General features: G+C 53.8%; 2 protein-coding genes across 19 annotated transcripts in view; both read left to right on the top strand.

Moving 5' to 3' along the window:
- The first annotated feature begins 595 nt into the window (after positions 1-595).
- SSR2 (signal sequence receptor subunit 2) lies at positions 596-7,276 on the top strand. 6 transcript variants are annotated; one of them, XM_072732508.1, is made up of 7 exons: positions 597-680; positions 1,171-1,325; positions 2,411-2,509; positions 3,536-3,644; positions 5,551-5,628; positions 6,089-6,116; positions 6,676-7,276. In XM_072732508.1, the coding sequence occupies exons 2-7, from the start codon at positions 1,171-1,173 to the stop codon at positions 6,828-6,830; spliced, it is 624 nt and encodes a 207-aa protein (XP_072588609.1). In that variant the 5' UTR covers positions 597-680; the 3' UTR covers positions 6,831-7,276. The 6 variants fall into 6 exon arrangements, with proteins under 6 accessions (XP_025853071.1, XP_072588609.1, XP_072588610.1 ...); XM_072732509.1 differs by having other exon boundaries at positions 6,089-6,174; positions 6,720-7,276; XM_072732510.1 differs by having other exon boundaries at positions 6,089-6,174; positions 6,676-6,709.
- A 3,705-nt stretch (positions 7,277-10,981) lies between these two features.
- Positions 10,982-20,449, top strand: part of ARHGEF2 (Rho/Rac guanine nucleotide exchange factor 2) — a 47,419-nt gene continuing 37,951 nt past the window's right edge. For 3 of the 13 annotated variants that reach the window (XM_072733587.1, XM_072733584.1, XM_072733582.1), the window contains exons 1-3: positions 13,022-13,079; positions 18,262-18,542; positions 19,786-19,903. In XM_072733587.1, coding sequence (XP_072589688.1) covers positions 13,029-13,079; positions 18,262-18,542; positions 19,786-19,903 — 450 coding nt within the window. In that variant the 5' untranslated portion in view covers positions 13,022-13,028. Of the gene's footprint in view, positions 11,219-13,021; positions 13,080-13,159; positions 13,374-18,261; positions 18,543-19,666; positions 20,352-20,449 lie in introns of those variants that run through there. The other 10 variants (XM_025997280.2, XM_072733590.1, XM_072733588.1 and 7 more) reach the window with 9 other exon arrangements.

Raw genomic sequence — 20,449 nt, 5'->3', positions numbered from 1 at the left:
CAAGGCTTTACAGTGGTGACAGCTGTTTTAAGGTTAGGTAGCCAGCGAGTGGCAGACTTAAGACCTGAATTCACCAACGCGGAACCGAACGCGGAACCCCACGGACATCCTTTTCCAGTTCGCTGTTTGTGGGCATCTGTCTGGCAGCTGATGGAAAGGGCAGGGAAAGAGCCAAGACAGGGCGCCCACTGCAGAGAACACAACACACAGTGATGTGCTTGAGCCAGAGCGGTTACAGGCTGGACGGAAAAGAAAGGACCGCTTTTCTCTCCAAGGGCTTGTAAGCAAAGCTCCGGGCTTGGCGCTTCCAGGATGTGGGGAGGACCACGTTTGTCCTCTGCAAGCAGAAAAGATGCCAGTAGCCCTGAGAGAAAGAGCTTTCCCCTGGTTCCAGGACCGCGGGCGCACCGGGCGCTGCAGACTGCACACTCAGTCTCTATTCCTATGGGGTCCGCGGGGCACCTGGCCCGGGTGGCAGCAACTGAAAGCGCAGGCCAGAGGCATCCGGCCGCGTGCCGGCGCCGCAGAGCCGGGTGTGGGGTGTGGCTGGGAACTACGATTCCCAGGAGGCATCGCGCGGAGCATCCGGGTTTCCGACCTGACCTCACTTCCGGCCTTTGGGCCGCTGACGCTCCCTTCCGGTCTCGGTGGCCCCCTGAAAGGACTGTGGGGTGCGCGCGGTGAGCGCTGAGTCTTGGGGGCGCGGGCGGGGATCGCCAGGGTCGGAACGGCGCCCGACGGTAGCGGTGGCGGCGGCGGCGGAGGGGCCGCTCAGCCGCGGCAGGGACGGGAGAGGCGCGCCGCGCGGGTGGGGGACGTGTCTTCCTGGCAAGAGGGGGAGGGCCGAGCGGACTGAGCCCTTGAGGGGCCCACGGATGGGATGTGGGGGCCCAGGCAGGGGGCGTGGGGCGGACCCTGTGGGGCTGAGCAGAGGAGGCCGGTGCGACGGTCGACCCCACCAGCTGAGGAAGAGGGCGGCGGGGAGGACATGTGGGAGGTCCTGGCGGGGGCTCAGCCCTCCCGGCTGTTGGGGAAGGAGGACCCAGTGTTGGTTAGATTAAGAGAGTTCTGCTAGATTTGGTGCGGGGGCTCTACGAGGCAGGTGGCCGAGTGCTTCCATGTTTGGGTTGACTGCCCACCTGACGTCCCCCCCCACCCCGTCCCCCCAAGATGAGGCTTCTGGCTTCCTTGCTGTTGGCCCTGTTTGCTGTCAGTCATGCGGAGGAAGGAGCCCGGCTTCTGGCCTCCAAGTCACTGCTGAACAGATACGCCGTGGAGGGGCGAGACCTGACCTTGCAGTACAACATCTACAATGTTGGCTCAAGGTGAGGGGGCCGGGGGCTGTAGGTTGGGCCCTTTAACGATTCTTAGATTTCCCAGCGGGACCGGAGAGCTTTGGGGTTCCTGCAGCAACAGGTATTGTGAGTGCCGGCCCTCCTGGACCTGCTTTGACCTAAGCTCGGAGAAACCTCTCCCACTTTCTGGAGCTGGAAGTTTCTGAGGAGGAAGAAGCAATGGGGCTTGCAGGTTTTAGCTTCCTTTCTTTCATCAACCTGTAAGCATGTGTGTTGCCTTTCTTTAATTTTATTCGCTCTCATTCTCTCTTCCATATGTGTCTTGGTCCTCTCTCTCTGTACCTACACGCGAAGACACAGAAATTGGGACAAGAGAGAATTTAAGCTCTTTCCTTCCTTGGTGCTTTTTAGCCATATAATTCAGTCCTTGACCTAGATTCTTCAGTGCAGCAAACCTGTTACTATGTGACTTATATCTCTCTCGTGATGATTTTTTATTTTTTTAAAATTTTTATTTTTTTATTTTTATTTTTTAAAGATTTTATTTATTCATGAGAGAACAGAGAGAGAGAGTCAGAGACACAGGCAGAGGGAGAAGCAGGATCCATGCAGGGAGCCCGACATGGGACTCAATCCCGGGACTCCAGGATCACGCCCTGGGCTGAAGGCAGGCACTTTAACTGCTGAGCCACCCAGGTGTCCCTGATGATTTTTTAGTACAAGCAGGCAGATTTAATTGCTGATTACTTTTTTTTAAGGTTTTATTTTTATTTTTAAGTCCTCTCCCCACCCAGCGTGGGGCTCAAACTCAGAACCCCAAGATCAAGAGTTGCCTGCTTCCCTGAAGCAGGCTTCCCTGACTGAGCGAGCCAGGAGCCCCCCATCATTACTTACTAACCCTTTTTTTTTTTTTTTAAGATTTTATTTATTTATTCATGAGAGACACAGAGAGGCAGAGACACAGGCAGAGGGAGAAGCAGGCTCCCTGCAGGGAGCCCCTATGTAGGACTCAATCCCAGGACCTTGGGATCATGACCTGAGCTGAATGCAGACCCTCGACCACTGAGCCACCCTGGTGCCCCACTTACTAACCTGTTTGTCACTCCATTTTGCAGTGCTGCATTAGACGTGGAGTTATCTGATGATTCCTTTCCCCCAGAGGACTTTGGCATTGTGTCTGGAATGCTCAATGTCAAATGGGACCGGATTGCCCCGTATCCTTGACAGTGGGTGATAAAGCCTGAAGTTGGGGAAGACACACAGCCTTCAGAGCAGCAGGTTACTTCACATAGTCTGGCTGTGCCCAGCCATTCTTCTGTCACCTCTCTGGATAAGATGGGACAAGAGAGAATTGGGCGTGATTGAGGGTAGACCTAAGAAAAAGGAAGGAGGTTCCTCAAGTTCAGATTAGAAGGCCCTACGACACACTGTGTGGGGAGGATGTAGATACATAGTAGGCTGTTTGTGGCTGGACGAGGGTACATAGACTGCTTTTGGAAGAAAGTCTGTTGGCCACTAGTGTGGAGCCCCCCAGCCCCTGTGGCCTCTGGAGGTGTTCCTCACTCAGTGTGTCTTTTACTGGCATCCACCAGTTGTTTCCCGAGTATTTGGAATTAGATTAACTTTTCTCCCTGTGAATTAAAATGTTTAGATTTTCTGGGAAGGGTAAGTGTTCTCTTGGTGGTTTTTTTGTTTGTTTGTTTGTTTTTTTTGTTTTTAATTTATGATAGAGAGAGAGAGAGAGAGAGAGAGAAGCAGACACACAGGCAGAGGGAGAAGCAGGCTCCATGCACCGGGAGCCCGACGTGGGATTCGATCCCGGGTCTCCAGGATCGCGCCCTGGGCCAAAGGCAGGCGCGAAACCGCTGCGCCACCCAGGGATCCCATATTTTTGGTTTTTATTTTGTATTTTCAGTCTTCCTTCATTTAGTCAATGAAAGAGTTTCTGTAAGAAGGATTTTTCGTCTGTAACATGTATTGCTTTGAAAGCTGACTTGAGGAACCTTAGTCCTGAGTACAGCGTGAAGAGCCTGGATTTTGAGTATCTCCAAGACCCCTTCCTCTTGGCTGGGAAGTACCAGGCTTAGAGGATGGCATATATTTATTATTGCTGCAGAGGATGGCAGGCATTAAATCACATGTACGGACTGCCTGTTTTGTGAATGGTGCATTTAGTATATACATTGAAAGGATGTTTCCACTTCAGCTTCCTCTTCTAGCTTCCTTGACTGTTAGGTCAGTGCTAGCAATGTCTCCCACACCGTGGTCCTGCGCCCACTCAAGGCTGGCTATTTCAACTTTACTTCGGCTACTGTTACTTACCTGGCTCAGGAGGATGGGCCTGTCGTGGTGAGTTCCTCAAACCTTAGCTGGATGGGCCAAGATCCGCTTGTCTTTGGAACCTTGCAGAAACTTTCCAAGGCACCCATTAAATTCTGAGAATGGTGAGAAGGACCAGAAGCTGGGATGCTGCCCTTAGGAAGGAAGGAGGTTTCAAATTGTAGAGATCCAGAATGAAGCAGTTGAGATGGTGGGAGGGGAGAACCGTAACCTCCCCTCCTCTTCCTGCTTCCTGCTCTGCTTCTAATCTGGACCTCACCACTTGTGGTTGTGGTTGCCCAGCCCACTACCACCCCCCAATCCCCCCATTCTCTGCACCGCCACTGGCTCATTCCCAGTCTCCGCTGTGTCCGTGTCTTTCTCTGGCTTGGACCACTCCTGCCACACTCTGGTGGGGTAGCTGTTCTCTACCTCCAGCTTTCTGGCACATTCCTCCCACAGAGGCCTTGCACTCTTCCCTCACTCCCCATCCTCTCTCATTCTTATTCTTTGTTGGAAGTGTCCCCTCTCCAGGCCAAGCTGTGGACTGCATGCCTTCATTTCTGTCTTCTGCTTTTACACCTCACGATTTTGTCCTCTTTCAGCAAGCGTTTGCTGACTGCATCGAAACTTCTAGAGCCCTGACAGCCTATGCCACTCAAACATTTCATTGTGAGCTGTCTCAGTACCCCCTTTTTCTTCTGTGTAGGTCTTTACATGCCCCCTCCCCACTTTAATCATAAACTCCTCCTGCCTGGGGACTTTGACTTAGATGTCTCTCTGTTTCTCATATATCATAGAAAATCAGTAGTAAATAGTCTTTTGGTTGATTGTTGAAAAGGTCAACAGACATTCATTGAGCCCCAGAGTGTGCCGGGAGAAGATTGGGACACTGGGGCCATGAATTTATGAAAGCGTCTGACAAGACCTTCAGGTGGGCTGTAGGCTGCGTACTGAGTACCCAGCAGGGAAGACTCTCACGTCAGCTGAAGGAGTCTCTGACATTCACCACTTTTAAAATTTTTTTTTTTTAATTTTTATTTATGATAGTCACAGAGAGAGAGAGAGAGAGGCAGAGACATAGGCAGAGGCAGAAGCAGGCTCCATGCACCGGGAGCCTGACGTGGGATTCGATCCCGGGTCTCCAGGATCGTGCTCTGGGCCAAAGGCAGGCGCCAAACCGCTGCGCCACCCAGGGATCCCTGACATTCACCACTTATCAGATTATTTTTGTAACCACATGGAACTGCATTCTTATAATCCTAGTTAGGTTTTCACATCTTGAGTGCATTGTGCTTTCAGAACCAACTATAGAATTCTGATTCTCCTTGGTAGTTGATAGGTTAAAAGACACAAAATCAAAGGCCCAGCTGCCACTTGAGAGCAAGGCTATTTGCAGTGTGCTCCAGTTCCTGGCCTGCCCTTGGGGCAGGAATGCTGCCGGCCCCAGCCCCTCCTCTAGTGTGTGCCATTGGGTGGGGCTTCGTGCTTCTCAGAATGCTCCTTATGTCGTTGGAGCCTCGTGTCAATTTGTGAGGTGTAGACGAGCATTTCCACTGGAGTAACAGGGAAACGATTGCCAAGGACAGTCATTCTGTCACACACTGGTCCTGCAGAGGGGTTTGGGGTGTGAGCCACTCTTTCCAGAGCCTGAGGCAAAGAGGAAACATCTGGTTTAACATCACCTGCACTCCTGGCCTCCCTTGTTGAGAAAAAGCTCCTCCTGTGTCTTCTGGTTTCTGGTTTATTCCTCTTTACGACATGCTGAAAATCATCCAGCTCTTTCTAGTTCAAAAGCTTTTGCGCGTCTCCTTAAAGCCTCTTACACCTTTGAGAATTGAAAATGTCATATTTCCAATTGGGTTGGTTGGGACTGCCCTTCCTCACCTGAGAAGGACTTGGGTTTGCCCTAACATCATTCTTGTCTTCCTTTCAGATTGGCTTTACCAGCGCCCCTGGACAGGGAGGGATCCTGGCCCAGCGGGAGTTTGATAGGAGATTCTCCCCGCATTTTGTAAGCATTTTGTAAGCTCCGAAGTGTTCTCTTCCCCTTCCCCCAGGATGATAACAGGGTTTGGTTGTGGGACCTTTTGGCCTCTTTAGATTTGTTCAGTTTGTTGGCTCTCATCATATCGGGTTTTTGGGGGTCTGACACAGCCACCAAATGTCCTGATTTACCCATGATGACAGACTGTTGCCAATGAGCTCACAATTACCAGGGAACCAAAAAAAACTGCCTCTTTTCACTACTGGCCTTGAGTTGAGTCCCATGTTGGAGTCCTGGGTCTATTTTGAATCTTAACAGAATATGTGTTTAGACTCTGAGAGTTGTAGAGCATTGGGGAGGTTGGGTAGGAGCACTGTTGTGGTCTAGTCTGGGAGAGGATTCTTTGAACATTTGCTTAAAGTACTAACCAAGGAGATCCCTGTGTTCGTTCTGTGAATAACCATGAAGCTCCTTATTCTGTGTCCAGGCTTGTGCTTTGCTTGAGGAAGACAAAGGTGAACAAGACACACCCCCTTCCCATAAAGATCTTGGGCTTGTAGAGACCTCAGACAGGTCAGCGGGGAGAAAAGTGTCATGACTGAGACCACAGACAGGCTGTTGGGGGACCCCCTGACCTGGAGGGCTTTCAGGGGGAGGTGGCATTCAACCAATCAGAGGAGGTAAAGTCAGGGCATGCATCTTAGGGAGAGGGAGTGGCTCAGGGGGGAGAAAAAGGCTCGGCAACTAGTACCTCAAGGCAAAAAGGCAGAAAGGGAGGTGTAAAACTTGAAGAGGGGGTTGGGGTATGGGCAGGACTGGGCTCACAGGAGGCTTGGCAGTCAGGGCAGGACCCGGGCATCACCTCCCTCAAAGATAGAATGGAAGAGAGAATTTCTCTTCCAGTCTGGGTGAGGTCGGACAAGGCCTTGGGCTATGTAGCTTGGAAGACAGGGGGGTCTGTAGAGAGCCTTCCCATCAGGAGCGGTCAGAGGAGCCTCTCTGCTGAGGCTCTGCTGAACGTTTGGGCTGTGCTGCTCCCTTCCTCGTTACACGCCTCCTTTCTGGCCCTCCCAGGCCTCGTCCAGACTTGTAAGCAGGGCCTGTGTCGTCTTCCACAGCTGGACTGGGCAGCCTTCGGAGTCATGACCCTGCCCTCCATCGGCATCCCCCTGCTGCTGTGGTACTCCAGCAAGAGGAAGTATGACACTCCCAAGTCCAAGAAGAACTGAGGGGCTTCCGAGGCCGCTGCCTAGGAGATCCAGGTGCTTTCCAGACTCTGGAGGGCCTCTGGAGTGCGGTCTCTCATCCCCAGCCCCTGCCACCTTCTCCAGGATCCTGCCTGCTCTCAACCAGAGTCGGGGACCAGGCCTCAGTGTCTGTGAAAGCCTCCTCCTTCCGTCCTAAAGCCATATGAGCAGGAACGAGCAGGAGTGCCTCCAGCAACAAGCCTCGGGCCCTCATCTGTGTGCCTTGTGGTGCTGCAGTGTGAACTGAGGGGCCCAGGAGGGGGCACTAAGGAGACTGCCTGACTCTACCCCCATCCCCTGCTCTCCCCTCTCGGAAGAGGGTGGAAGATCAGATGAAGGCCAAGTGACTCGGAGGCTACCCAATCTCTGTTCTGGGTCAGGGGAGCTGACCAAATGGGTTTTTCTAATAAAAACAGATGCCACACTGACTTGTCTGCCTTCCTGTCACCTGGGTGAGGCACTGGGCGCCCAGGTGCTGGGCAAGTGAGCTAACTTCCCGCCTCCTTGCTGCAGGCATGTGGTCCTGTTCGCAAAGGGACTTCTGCCCCTGAACACGTTTGCTTCCATCCATCCCTTCCTCTTTGCTCTGGCCAGTCAGCTCATCTCGCCCTGACCCTTCCTGGCCTATGAGTCCTCTCCACAGCTAGAGGATGCAAGATGAGAGGAGGGAAGGTTGGCGCACGTGCAGCTGTCCTTAGGCCTTGTGAGACCTTCTGATCTGATTTATTCACTGACCTTGAAAAAGCTATGTCTTTTGTTTTTTAAGACTATTCATGAGAGAGAGAGAGAGAGAGGCAGAGACATAGGTAGAGAAGCAGACTCGGAATCCCTGGGTGGCGCAGCGGTTTGGCGCCTGCCTTTGGCCCAGGGCGCGATCCTGGAGACACGGGATCGAATCCCACGTCGGGCTCCCGGTGCATGGAGCTTGCTTCTCCCTCTGCCTGTGTCTCTGCCTCTCTCTCTCTCTCTCTCTCTCTCTCTCTCTCACTGTGTGCCTATCATAAATAAATAAAATTAAAAAAAAAAAAAAAAAAGAGAAGCAGACTCCATGCAGGGAGCCCAATGTGGGACTCGATCCCAGGACTCCAGGATCACTCCTTGGGCCGAGGGCAGGTGCTCAACTGCTGAGCCACCCAGGCGTCCCGAAAAAGCTATTATGTCGATGCCTGGTTCTAGGCCTTATTCTGCCTAAGAAGTAGCTTTTTAAAAATTATTTAAGTAATCTCTACATCTAGTGTGCAGGCTTGAACTCATGACCCTGAGATCAAGAGTTGCAGGATCCACCAGCTGAACCACCTGGGCAACTCAAGAAGTAGCTTTTTTTTTTTTAAAAAATTTTTATTTATTTATTCATGAGAGAGACACAGAGAGAGAGGCAGAGACCTAGGCAGAGGGAGAAGCAGGCTCCGTGCAAGGAGCCTGATGTGGGACTGGATCCCAGGACTCCAGGATCACGCCCTTAAGCCAAAGGCAGACGCTCAACCCCTGAGCCACCCAGGGATCCCAGGAACTACTTTTCTTGACTTAAATTCATTTTAATGTGGGAGCACCTGCAGCCCTCTGAGCTGTGCCCTGGGCATGGCCTGTGGAACGGAGTGATTGTTGCTGCAGCAGCGGGAGAAGCCACTCTGAGCTGACTCTGTCCAGGCCAGGAATGCCGTGGTCCGAGAACAGCCTCCCAGGCAGGAGGGAAACCCAACAAACACCGGCTTTGTTCCTGCCACCAAGTTGCCCAGTTTAGATGCTGCTTGGGGTTGTGGTGGGGGGGGGGGGGGTGAGAAGGGGAGAGACTGCCCAACCGGTTTAACCTTTCCTGGGCCCAGCACGCCTGAGTGCCTAAGCCTGCCCCAGGAAAGATGAAAAGGACGTGGAGACATCGGGAGGCTCCAAATGGAGTAGCCCTCCACCAGCTCACCTCCCTGCTTCAGGGGCTGCGGCTTGGACCCCCCAGGACTGGTCAGGTCAGAGGACGAGGACCATACATTTGTGCTCGTTCGTTGTGTTCTGGGGGAGACCTGGGACCTCCTCAGGAGAGTGGGGAAAGCAGTAGGTCAGAAGCTCCACAGAGAAGGAGCAGGGGGCTGGTTGGATAGGCATCATCTGGGGCTGGAATGTCAGTCTTTGGAAGAGGGAACAATATGTCCGAGTAGTCTGTAGTCTCTACTGGAAACAATGAGGAGTTCACCTGCAGCGTAAGGGGTTCTGGGCAGAAAATGGGATAAATTGCTAATTCTGGAAGGTGCCCCGGGAGATTTCTTCCTAGTCTGAACTCGAGGAGGTACTCCTTTCCCAAAAGCTGGGGCCCTCCTTCCATAGAGCTCCGCAGTGTTTGTCCTGGCACTTAGTGTGGAGGAGGCAGCTGGGGGAACCCAGGTCTGATGCAGGTGACAAGAGAAGCATTGTGAAGGCAGTTGGTGTCACAGGCACCTTGAACAAAGGCCAGAGCCAGACACTTCATCTGGAGAGATCAGGTTCCCTGGAGTCTGGGTGGAATGTGAGCCTCCCGTAAGTCATGAAGTATTGGAGAATATAAGAGCCGGTGAAACCTATAGACAGGCTGAGCTGGGATAGCTGGCTTTGTGATTGAGCCCTCTGAGCTTCTTGAAGAGATTTCATGGGAAGTGAGTAGCAGACAGCGCTCTTCCACCCTAATGGAGACCATCCTGGGGAGGTCCCAACCTGGAGACTGCCTGCAGGTCTGTGAGGGAGGTGGAGAGAAGTGCTGGTCCCATACCTTTCCTGAAGATTGGGTACCAAACAGAGAGCCTCCTCCCAAAAAGGCAGTACAATTAGTGACTTAGCTATCCAGATGCCCTCCACCCCCTGGAAACCAGCCCTCTATCCTCCCATGACGTACAGATGTCTAGCTGGCACCGGCTCATGCATCCACACCCTTCCCTGGTGCCTGGAGGAGCCAGGTGCCCAGATTTCCACCCACTTTATATACTAGGCCTTGGGACTCTGGCTGAAGAAAGTCCATGGGGAGCGGGTCTAGGAATTCTCAAGAAGCTGGCAGGATGGGAAGCCTCAAGCCCTGATCCCCTGGGAGCCAGGCAGCTGCCCTGGGTCCTCTGGGATTTACGCTGTGACAGCCAGTAAATCACACCTGCCTTGAGCCCGTGTCCTCATCTGAATGCTACCAGGTTTAGAGGATCTCCGAGGCCTCCACACCAGTAAAATGAGGTGGTGTCCCCCTGAGTTCCTACAAGGCCAGGAATAGCCACCATCGCTCTTGTGGTCTGGGGGCCAGCCAGCAGGAAGGACACAGGTTCCATGTGGGGCAGCAACTGCCCTCCTGTCACCTAGAGGAGGGATCCACTATGGATCATTGAACTCCATCCTCTGGTTTCCTAGCCCAGGAAACACAGAGACAGCAGGGCTCGCCCAGGTCCCATGACAGCGGGGGGCAGCTAACCTTTCCTGACAAGGGCTGCACGCCAAATGTCTGTGTCCCACTGTGGGCACCTATCCCCTCCAACGTTTGCACTGGGAGGACTAGGAGAGAGGCTGCCAGGTGGCTCTGAGGCCCCGGCTTGCGGATGGTGATGTGTCCTTGGCCACCAGGCCACAGGAGGAAGCCAGGAGGGCCCCTAGGTCAGGATGTCCTCTGCCAGCCGGGGAAGCGGGGAAGCGGAGAGGGGACTCAGCCCCCCAGAAGCTGTGATAAGGAAGGAGATGGGGGGGCTGGGCCCAAGCCCATCTTCCAGGTAATTGATGCTGCCCAGTTAATCACCCCTACCCTGTAATCTGCCCCTTAAAGGGACCAACAGCAATTTTGCAGACAAATTCGAGAGCAGGCAAAGTTCTTCCCTCCTTCCTGGGGTCCCAGGAGGACCCTGCTGTTGAGTAGGTTTCCAGGATGCTCTCTTTCTCCCCTCCTCAGCTCACTCTGTCCCGCTGGAGGGAGGGTAGAGGTTCCCTGGGGTATCAGGTGTCTGCAGGGTCTCAGGGTGACCCTATCTTGGCCTCTTGTACCTGTTTTCACATGGGCCTAAGGCCAGTGCCTGCCCTTTGTTCAGGCAGTGCTGAGGACAGGAGGACCAGGGATCCTTGACACCTGCCGTGGCATCCAAGGGGTTAAAGGCCTGGGCACAGCACCAGCACCATCCTTGGGGTGTTTGAAGTAGGGCAGGGCAGGGAAGGGCTGGAGCAGTTGAGGAGGCAGCTGGTCTGGGCTGGAAGAAGTGCCCCCTGTCTCCTATGCAAACTTCTGGATCATGAGCAGTAACCCTAAAAGGACTGACAGAGGTGCCCCTGCTGAGGTGCTGGACTGGGTTCTGAGAGGGGCTCCCTGAAGAAGACTATTCCCTGTACTGGAGCTGCCAGTGGGAGCAGGAGCAGGGCCCCCACGGGGATATCTCCCAGATCCGGTGAGTTTCCCTCTTCACTTTCCCTGGGTCCTCACCCCAAGAACGGGGATACCCCTGGAAGCAGAGTTCCTCAAGAACCCTTCAACAAGGGCAGCCCCAGTGGTGCAGCGGTTTAGCACCACCTGCAGCCCAGGGCGTGATCCTGGAGACTCTGGATCGAGTCCCACGTCGGGCTCTCTGCATGGAGACTGCTTCTCCCTCTGCCTGTGTCTCTGCTTCTCTCTCTGTGTGTCTCTATGAATAAATAAATAAAATCTTAAAAAAAAAAAAAAAGGGCAGCCCGGGTGGCTCAGCGGTTTAGCAACGCCTTCAGCCCAGGGCCTGATCCTGGAGACCAGGGATGGAGACCCACGTCGGGCTCCCTGCATGGAGCCTGCTTCTTCCTCTGCCTGTGTCTCTGCCTCTCTTTCTCTCTGTCTCTGTCTCTCTGTGTCTAATAAATAAATAAAATCTTTTTTTTTTTTTAAAAGAACCCTTCACCACCCAGGAAGTGGCAGAGCAATTTGTAGCTTCTCCACTAGCCTACTGCATTCAGCTCCCATTTTTTATTTTTTTATTTTTTTAAAGATTTTATTTATTCATTCATGAGAGACACAGAAAGAGAGAGAGAGAGAGAGAGAGAGAGGCAGAAACACAGGCAGAGGGAGAGGCAGGCTCTCCCCCCAGATGGGACTCCATCCTGAATCTCCAGGATTGGGCTCTGGGCTGAAGGTGGCGCTAAACTGCTGAGCCACCCGGGCTGCCCCAGCTCCCATTTTTAAAAAAGATTTTATTTATTTATTCATGAGAGAGAGGCAGAGAGACACGGGCAGAGGGAGAAGCAGGCTCCATGCAGGGAGCCCGATGTGGGGCTCGATCCTGGGACTTGGGGATCACACCCTGAGCCAAAGGCAGGCACTCAACCACTGAGCCATCCAGGCATCCCTCAGCTCCCACTTTTAATTAGAGACTGTTGTGTGTATGTGTGTGTGGGGGGGTGCAAGTATGTAAACAGCAAATCACAAGCACGGCCAAGAGTTAACACTACTTGTGTGACAAGTGATGCTAAACCCTCTATGTGCATTCTTCATCCTTACGATTTTGTGGGGTTGATATATGGTCATCCCTGTGTTAAAAATGAGGTTTGGGGATCCCTGGGTGGCTCAGTGGTTTAGTGCCTGCCTTCGGCCCAGGGTGTGATCCTGGAGTCCCAGGATTGAGTCCCACATCGGGCTCCCTGCATGGAGCCTGCTTCTCCTCTGCCTGTGTCTCTGCCTCTTTCTCTCAGTCTGTGTCTCTCATGAATAAATAAATAAAATCTTAAAAAAAAAAAAAAAAAGAGGTTTGGAGAAGTTAAATAACCCCAGACAATGAAGACGTAAACCGTGGCCCTGGGGGTTCAGACACAAGTCCATCTGATACCAAAGTCCATTACGATGTTGTTTCATCTCTTTTTCTTAGGAAGTATGGGAGGCAGTCTGGCCCTGCCGCCAGTTTAGAGCCTCAAGATCCTCATTCATCCAGGGTCCTCTCCCTCCTGGGTCTGATGTGGTTCCCTTTATCCTTGGGCATTAACTGTGAGGGTTAAGGGGCTGCCGACTCACACCTGAGAGCTAGGGAAGCCCAGATTCTAGGTCACCCCACGCCGCAACTGAGGGGTTCCCCACTCCACCTGCCACCGTAGCTGTCCCCTGAGATCTGATGGGTTAATTCTCTGGGACGCAGTGGCCAAAGTCTTCTCAGGTGTGTCCCTCTGAACCTCAGACCCTCTCTCGCCCCACCCTTCTGGCACAATATCCTGAATGCATGCCAAGGAGCCAATGGACCGGAGATGGAAGAGGACGGTGGCCCTGCCCCACATCTGCAGTCAGATGAGACCCTGGTAGGATGAGTTTACAGGCCCAGTGGGAAGGAAGAGGGTGGGGCAAACCAATTTTAAAAAGTGGTCACACTTAGAAGCCCAAAGCAGCACAATTCCTGACTGATTTGTGAGCCTGGCATATCCAAGAGGAGGGAGTGACTTAGGGCGGGTGTTTGAGATAGATGCCTAACTGCTGTCTTAAGTACAGGGAGGTGTGCTTGCCTTAGAGGGACACTGGGCTCCTGGGCTTTGCACTTCCGGAATTAAGTACTAGCAATAAAATCGGTAACTCTGTCCTGTGAGTCCTGCAAGCAGGTAGGTCCTTCTCAGAAGTCAACCTGGGGGGTACCTGGGCGGGGGGGTGTCAGTTGGTTTCGCGGCTGATTTTGGCTCAGGTCATGATCTCCCGGGTCCTGAGATGGAGCCTGGAGCCCAGTCCCCACCCACCCACCGGGCTCAGCAGAGTCCGCTTCTCCCTCTGCCCCTCCCCCAGCTCATGCGCAAGCGCTCCCTCTCTCTCAAACAAAATCTTAAAAAAATTTTTTTAATTAAAAAAAAATGCCAACCTGGAAGCTGATGTGGACAGATAGGTGGCTTTTGTCTGTACTCACCCCTGTGCCACTAAGGGACAGTGCCCGGCATAGACCCTCCTGGGTCCTCCATGCCCGACACCTGGTAAGTGCCCAAGCAACGCCTGCTGAATGAACACTAGCCCTCTGCTTATGCTTTTGCCCTTTTGACTTTTTTTTGTTTGTTTGGCCTTTCAACTTTTGGAATTGGGCTGCTAGTCTATGGCAATTGACAAGCAGATCAGAGGAGGAGAGGGAGTTTCAGGACCCCCCTGTCCTGCCCACAGCGAAATCTCCTGTGCTTCACACTGAGAGACAGAGCCACTACAGCTGAGTCAGGGGGGCGGGGGTGTTGGGGACCTACCATGGAACGGGGTGTCTGGGGAGTAGGGCGGAAGTAACTGTGCTTACTAGGGCTTTCTTGATCTGAGGCTAGGAGAAGCCCAGCTCTAGCCCTGCCTGCAGGACCCTGGTGGATTAATGGTTTACTCTCTACGGGGAAGGAGCAAGCAGGTTAAATTTTGAACCATCAAAGGGTTTTCTGTGTCCCTGTCCCCCCCAGGGCTGGGAGAAGGCAGCGGATCAGGGTATCTGGCTCTCCCTTCCTTCCCATTTTTTATTATCCGGCTCTTTGGGGATCTTCCTCTGGTTGTCCCCCTTTAGGAGACGTAGGGCCCCAGGCCTAGCCCCAGGAAGCCCCCAGGCAGTCGCTGTGCCTAGCAGGGCAGCTGGGGTGGTTGCAGGGAGTGGTTCCTACCCCAGCGCTCACTGACAGCCCACATTGGCAGAGCCCCACCTGCCCCAGCACTTCACTCAGGTTTCCAAGACAGCAGAGGGAGTAAAAGGACAAACTTAATTTCCCTGGGACCCCCATCTAATTGCTTCCTTTCTTTGGCTGTGTTGGTGGAGGGACAGGTATGGGGGTGATGGTGAAGAACACTGTTGCACCATTTCTTTCAAAGCTAGCCGTGTACTGTCTTCAGGAGCTTGTTTTCTGGGTGAGGAAAGAGCTCCTGCTCTGTAGTGTGACACAGGTGCTTTGAGGACTTGGCTCCTCCTCGGCCCCGTGACCTTGAGCAAGTTAGGGAACCTCTCTGTGCTGTTCCTTCATGTGTAAAATGGGGTTAATAGTGTATCTCAAGAGATGGCTGTGAAGATCCCACTCTCCTGCAGGCTCCAGATGCTGGAGGAAAGGGACATTGGGGACCTCAAAGCCTCTGTCTCCAGCCTGTGGCCCAACACCTGCTTTGTGTGCACTGAGCCTCAACATCTGTGGTCTCTTCTTCGTACTTCCTGAGATTTTGAGACCCAGTTGCTTTAAATCAGGAGTCTGCAAACTTTTTCTGTAAAGACCCAGATAATAAATATTTTAGGCTTTGTGGGCCATATGGTCTCTGTCGCAGCTACAACTTTGCTGTCGTAATGCAGAAACAGCCACAGACCATATGTAAGTGAATGAGCATGGCTGTGTTCCAAAACAACCTTTATTTATGAACACTGAAATTTGAATTTCATGTAATTTTTATGTATCACAAAGTAGTGTTCTGTCTTTGATTCTTTCCCCAGCCATTAAAAAAAAAAAAAGAGATCGCAGGATGGGTTTGGCCCACAGTCCTCTAGTCTGCGGGCCACCACCTCTTTACCAGAGCAGCCCTCCCTCCATCTGGAGCTGATTGGTGGGGGTCCCTGGCCCTTCTCGTTGGATGTGTTGGATGCGGGTGGCTCCAGGTCTTCCCATCAGCAGTTGTTCATGGCCAGGAGTCCCCATCATAGCTGCATTACCATCAGCCCACAACATGCTGTCCTTTTTCTGAGAGAGAGCTGCGGGATGGCTATCTTTTGATGCCGATTTCTGCTTTCTCCCTGGGCCTTTCAGTCCCTAGCTCTCTGATTCTCCATTCCCAGCCTCTAAATGAAAACCACGAGACCAGCCTTTCTGATGTCCCCAGCACACACTCAGCACCACGTCAGTCACATTCTGTACACAGTATCATCAAGCCTCTCAACTTGCAGGGTCAGTATCGTTCCCATTGTACAGATGGTTCTGAAGCTCGAAAGTGCTGAGCAAGTTTCCCAGGTCATGTGGCTCACGAAAGTGGCAGAGCTAACCAGCCCAATGGGTTTTGGAGTCCCAATAGCACCATGAGGAAATTAAGGCCTCAGGATTTTGAATAAATCCTGGTCTCTCCCCTGCCCCTCCTCTCTCTCTGTTAAAGTACTGTGTGCTCTGACCCCAGCACTCTGGCATGCCCAACCATCCACTGATCGGATCAGGGGCAGGAGATGCTGGTAGGGAAGCCATTCAATCCAGAGATAAGAAGACTCCTTGCTTTCCTCTCATGCCTTCCTCTTGAGCATCTGACCCCAGACCTATTTCAGAATCTGATCTCTGCTCTGTGGAAGACAGATGGGTGACATGATGGGATCTCATCTGGGGGCTAAATAAAGCCATTGTGTGAGAGCCAACCCTGGCTGCTGCCCTGCACCATTTCCTAAGCTCAGGAGGCTGGGGGAGACAGGTGGGCCCTGGTGGGAGCTGGTGGAAGAGAGGTCGGGGACAGAACACAACCATGAAGCCAGCTTGCATTTCAGAAAGTGGACAAGGAATGTCTCTGGGAGGGGTTGAGGCAGCTTTGCTACACTTCATCTCTTTGAAGGACAGAATAGAAATTATTGATATTGCAGCGTGGATGGGACGGGTGGAGTTTAGAGAACAGGACATATGGAGAGAAATGGCATGAAGATATGAGGCAGAAGGAGCCGCACAGGTTCCATTTGCACAGAGGGCGGAGGCCAGGAATTAACAACATGAATGCTGGGAAAAGGTGGGTCCCCAGAAGAGGCCAGGTTCCAGCTGGTTTGAGCTAGAGGAAGAAGGGCAAGATTTCAGGATCAGAGATATGTGCCCAGCAGGCCAGGGCAGCAAGTACCCTCTCCAGCTGGCAATATCCCTGGGGATGGAGAGGGCAAGGCTTCAGTCCATGCATCTCACTAAGCTCACTCAATCCAGCCCCACAGACCCCACTGGGCAGGAACAGCAGGCAGAAGCTGGGGTTGGCTAACTCCAGTGCGTTTGCCACTTCCGTGAGGTCTCTGTCCTGTTTCCAGCCTCTGTTCTTCTTTTCCTGGTGAGCACCCCGGTTCCTCCTCTGGCTTCCACCCCAGGCTCTCACAATACTCCACCCTCCCTGCCCCTGAGTATCAGCTTTGGGGACCACTGGATGGAGGCCTGGGCTCTGGCCCTCCAAACTGCTTGCTCTCCAAGGAGCTCCCATTTCCCCTGAGCACATCAGATGGCACAAGGCCTTGTCACAGACAGACACACAGAGGGCACCTGTCCTGGTGGTCAGCCAAGGGGCTCTCTACATGGCCTCCAGGTGTGGGGAGCATGGACTGATTTCCCAGGCCTCTCCTGGTCTGTCTTCAGAGCCATAGTGGGGCCGCAGGGGCCATCTGCTCAGCCACTTCGTTCCCTGTGGCAGACAGGGATGGTGCAGCGCCTCTCAGCAGTGGACAGGTGGCGATGACAGTGGGAAAAGTGGCTTGAAGGATCAACTTTCCAACAATACAGGACCTGGGGAAGGCAGAAAGCCTGGGAGGAGGTGGAAGGCTCTGGCTCAGTGGTTCCTGGGCCCTCTAGGCCCTGCCAAGAGCTTAGGAGCTGGGGGTGCCCCGGGACCAGGAAGAAGGGGAGCCTCATTTGCAGAAGGCCACCAGAGACGGGGCCAGGAGTGAGCAGCAGGGACACCTACCATGATAGAGGAGAGGCCCCAGCCCCCCTCAAGCACCTCTGTACTCAGGTATTTGGTACTTCTCTCTGGAGTGGGGCTTATCACTTCAAGTCTGAGAGTTCCTGAGGGTTCTTAACTCCGAGACACACTGAGACAGGCCGCGGGGGCCACCAGGAGTGCTGGGTGACCAGAACAACCCCTGGGGTGATGTGGGGAGGCACAGGAGAAGAGATTTTAATGTGGCTGCTGGCAGTGCCTTCTCTCTGCTCCCTGGAGAGAGGACTTTTCGCTCTATCACTTCCCATATGACCAGCCTTGGAAGGAAGAAACCAGAACACTTTCTTGTGAGCCTTCTTCCTGCTCCTCAGTCTGCCCAGGCTCTTCCTGCCCCGCTTGGCCAGATCCTACCTCTCACCCTCTAGGCCCTCAGGGGCTGCTGCCTTCCTTCCATTGTCTCACTGAGCTCTCCGAATGGCTCATCCTTGGATGCACAAAGCCTTCTGTTGCATCTTCTCTTGTGGCACAAGCCACTCTGGCCACTTAGTCATTTGTGATGTGGGCTTTGGTCTCTGTGTATGCGCACATGCACACACGCACGCACACACATCACTGTGAATTCCTTGAGGACAGGAATGGTATCTCTCTCTCTGCTTGGCTAGGTTCTCTGCCATAGCGGTGCCCAGGAGCTAGAAGGGTAATGAGTGAATGAGGATGTCATCACGCTCCAGAGAGAACACTAGACAGCAGGTCAGAGAAGTTGGCATCTAGACGCTCATGTGTCCTGGAGCCGGCCGCTGTCCGGTGCTGTGCCTCTGTAAAGGGAGAGCCGGCTATGACACTCCTCAGTTCCAGGTTCCAGGATTCTAGAACTCCTCTCACCCAATCTCTGTCTTCTTGACACAGACCGGCCTGTGTGTGCCTCCCATGAACGGAGACATCCCAGAGGTGTTCCTCGCCGGTGGAGACCTGGTGCCCCAAGGCCACACTCGCCGCTGCCTGTCTGTGGTTGAGTCTGGAGAGCAGCTGGAGGAAGAAGAGGAGGAGGGAAATACGGAGGAGGGGAATGGCTTTCATCCTATGCCCCTCCGAAGATCGGGGGCCTTCCGTGCCCACGCCCACAACCACAACCCCTTCAAGAGACACAGTTGGGGGCCAGGCAGGGAGCTCCGGGATCCACTGAGCAGGTAACCCCCAGGGGACCTCCTGCCTCCTGTCTAGACCTAGACCTAGGAGAAGGTGATTGGGAAGGCACGCCTGGAGCTGAGGACACCTGGGCACTCCCTGGACAGTCCAGACCCCGTGTCTCTGGGGTTCTTGTTGAGGATGACCTGCCTTTAAAAGTGCAGCTCTTCCTGTGGTCCTCGCTCCTCTCCACCTGGTCTCAGGGGCTGGTGGGGAAGGTACGGGGTTGGGGAGATATCGCCTCCACCTCCCACTCTGGGTTTCATAGAACCATAAAAGGAATCAGAGCTGGAAGGGACGCAGGTATTATGTGGCCCAAACTCCTCACTTTACAGCAGAGGAAAGCGAGGCACAGACAACTGGGAGGTTCCTGAGAAGTGCCCCTGGGGTAGGGGGGAGCATTGCTGGTTCCAGGCTGACGCAGCCCTGGGATGTTTTGGACATCACAGTAGAACCCTTGCAGTAGAGGAGTAGTGACTCTTGCTCACAGGCCTGTACATCTGATTGGCAGAAGACAGGGCCCAGCTCTCCTCCTCTTCTGGAAAACCCCTGACCACTTCCCCAAAGACAGAGGAAGTCAGAAAGAGAAGATCTGGGGGTCAATGTGGAGAGCTCAGTGTGGGTGGTCATTGAGAGGGCCCGCCAGCCACGGAAGGGCACTGACTCTCTGCTCTGGCTGTGGTCCCACGGACAGGTTCCCTTAGCTCAGGTGAGTCACTCCTGGCACAGCTGGCTGAGCTGGGCGGAAGGGGAGGACTCTGTGCCGTGTCCCTGAACTGACCTGGGTGGCTGCTCAGGTGGAAGCCTTGCCCACCGGGGTCATGGAACCTTTCCGAGAGCAGCCAGCTGAAGGCAGAGATGCCATGGGTGCCCCTCATGTAGTGCCAGCTGTATCTCAGGGTCTTTCAGGGGTCACCTTTCACTGCCAGGCACTAACTCTGCCCCTTGGAGTCCTGGGCTGAGGAGGGCAAAGCTGGGCATCAGAAACCAGGCAAGGAGTGAGTTTCCAGCTTGCCCTTGCCCTTGGCCTCTGCCAAGTCTGGCTTCCTTCTGGAGAATAGTTCTGTCCCGTGGCCAGCAGGGGCCACCGTTGCCCGCAGCTTTGCCACAGCGCAGCCCTGCGGGCGGGCAGTATGGGTCTGGGCCACATCTATGACAGGAAGGGCTGGGCTGAGCGGTGTTCCTCTCTGGTGCCTGGCACTAGCCCCTAGGTACAGAGGGCAGTGGTGGTGATGTGTGTTTCAGGAGCGAACCGCAGGCTTCGGGATGTATGGGCTGCCAGGAGGCCCCCTCATCGCAGAGCCAAGAGGAGCTGGACGCTTTTCTGGGATTGCAGCGCCAAGGTGGCCAGCCCTCCTGCGGGGTATGACAAGAGTCCCCAAGGAGGCCAGCGCCTTCCTCTCACCCACCCACCCCTGCCCCCTTGCCTGTTCCGCCACTACTCTGTGCCTCTTCCGTCCTGCCAGCTGTGGCTCTGTCTGTGCCCAGGCATCCTTCTGACTCCATCTGGCTGAAGCCATGTCTACTGTCTGCACTTCTCTGTCTGCCTCCCTGGTCTCTGTACCCTGTCCCCTGCTCTTGGTGTCCCGCCTCTGCCTCTTTCTCCACGATTCTCTGTCCCCATCTTTCTGTGTCTGAGCTCTGCGCTGATGTGAAAAGGCCTCTGTTCCCCTCACTGTGACATCCACTTCTTTCTGTGGACCCCACGTTTCTCAACATTGGAGCTGAACTTACGATGTGTGGGATGAAATGAGGCATCTGGTGCCCTGAAAAACAGTGGATTTCTAAGGATATAATCATAGAATTATCAGGTGAGAAAGGGTATAGAGTCTGCCCAGGCTTCTGGCCTAAGGGAGCACATCTGGGGGATCCCAAGCCAGGACCTAGGGACTCCTGAGGATACACAAGG

This window comes from Vulpes vulpes, chromosome 13 (assembly GCF_048418805.1).
Source record: "Vulpes vulpes isolate BD-2025 chromosome 13, VulVul3, whole genome shotgun sequence".
NCBI classification, from domain to species: Eukaryota; Metazoa; Chordata; class Mammalia; order Carnivora; family Canidae; genus Vulpes; species Vulpes vulpes.
The sequence above is the reverse complement of the archived record's forward strand: the minus strand, read 5'-3'. Positions and strand labels throughout refer to the sequence as shown.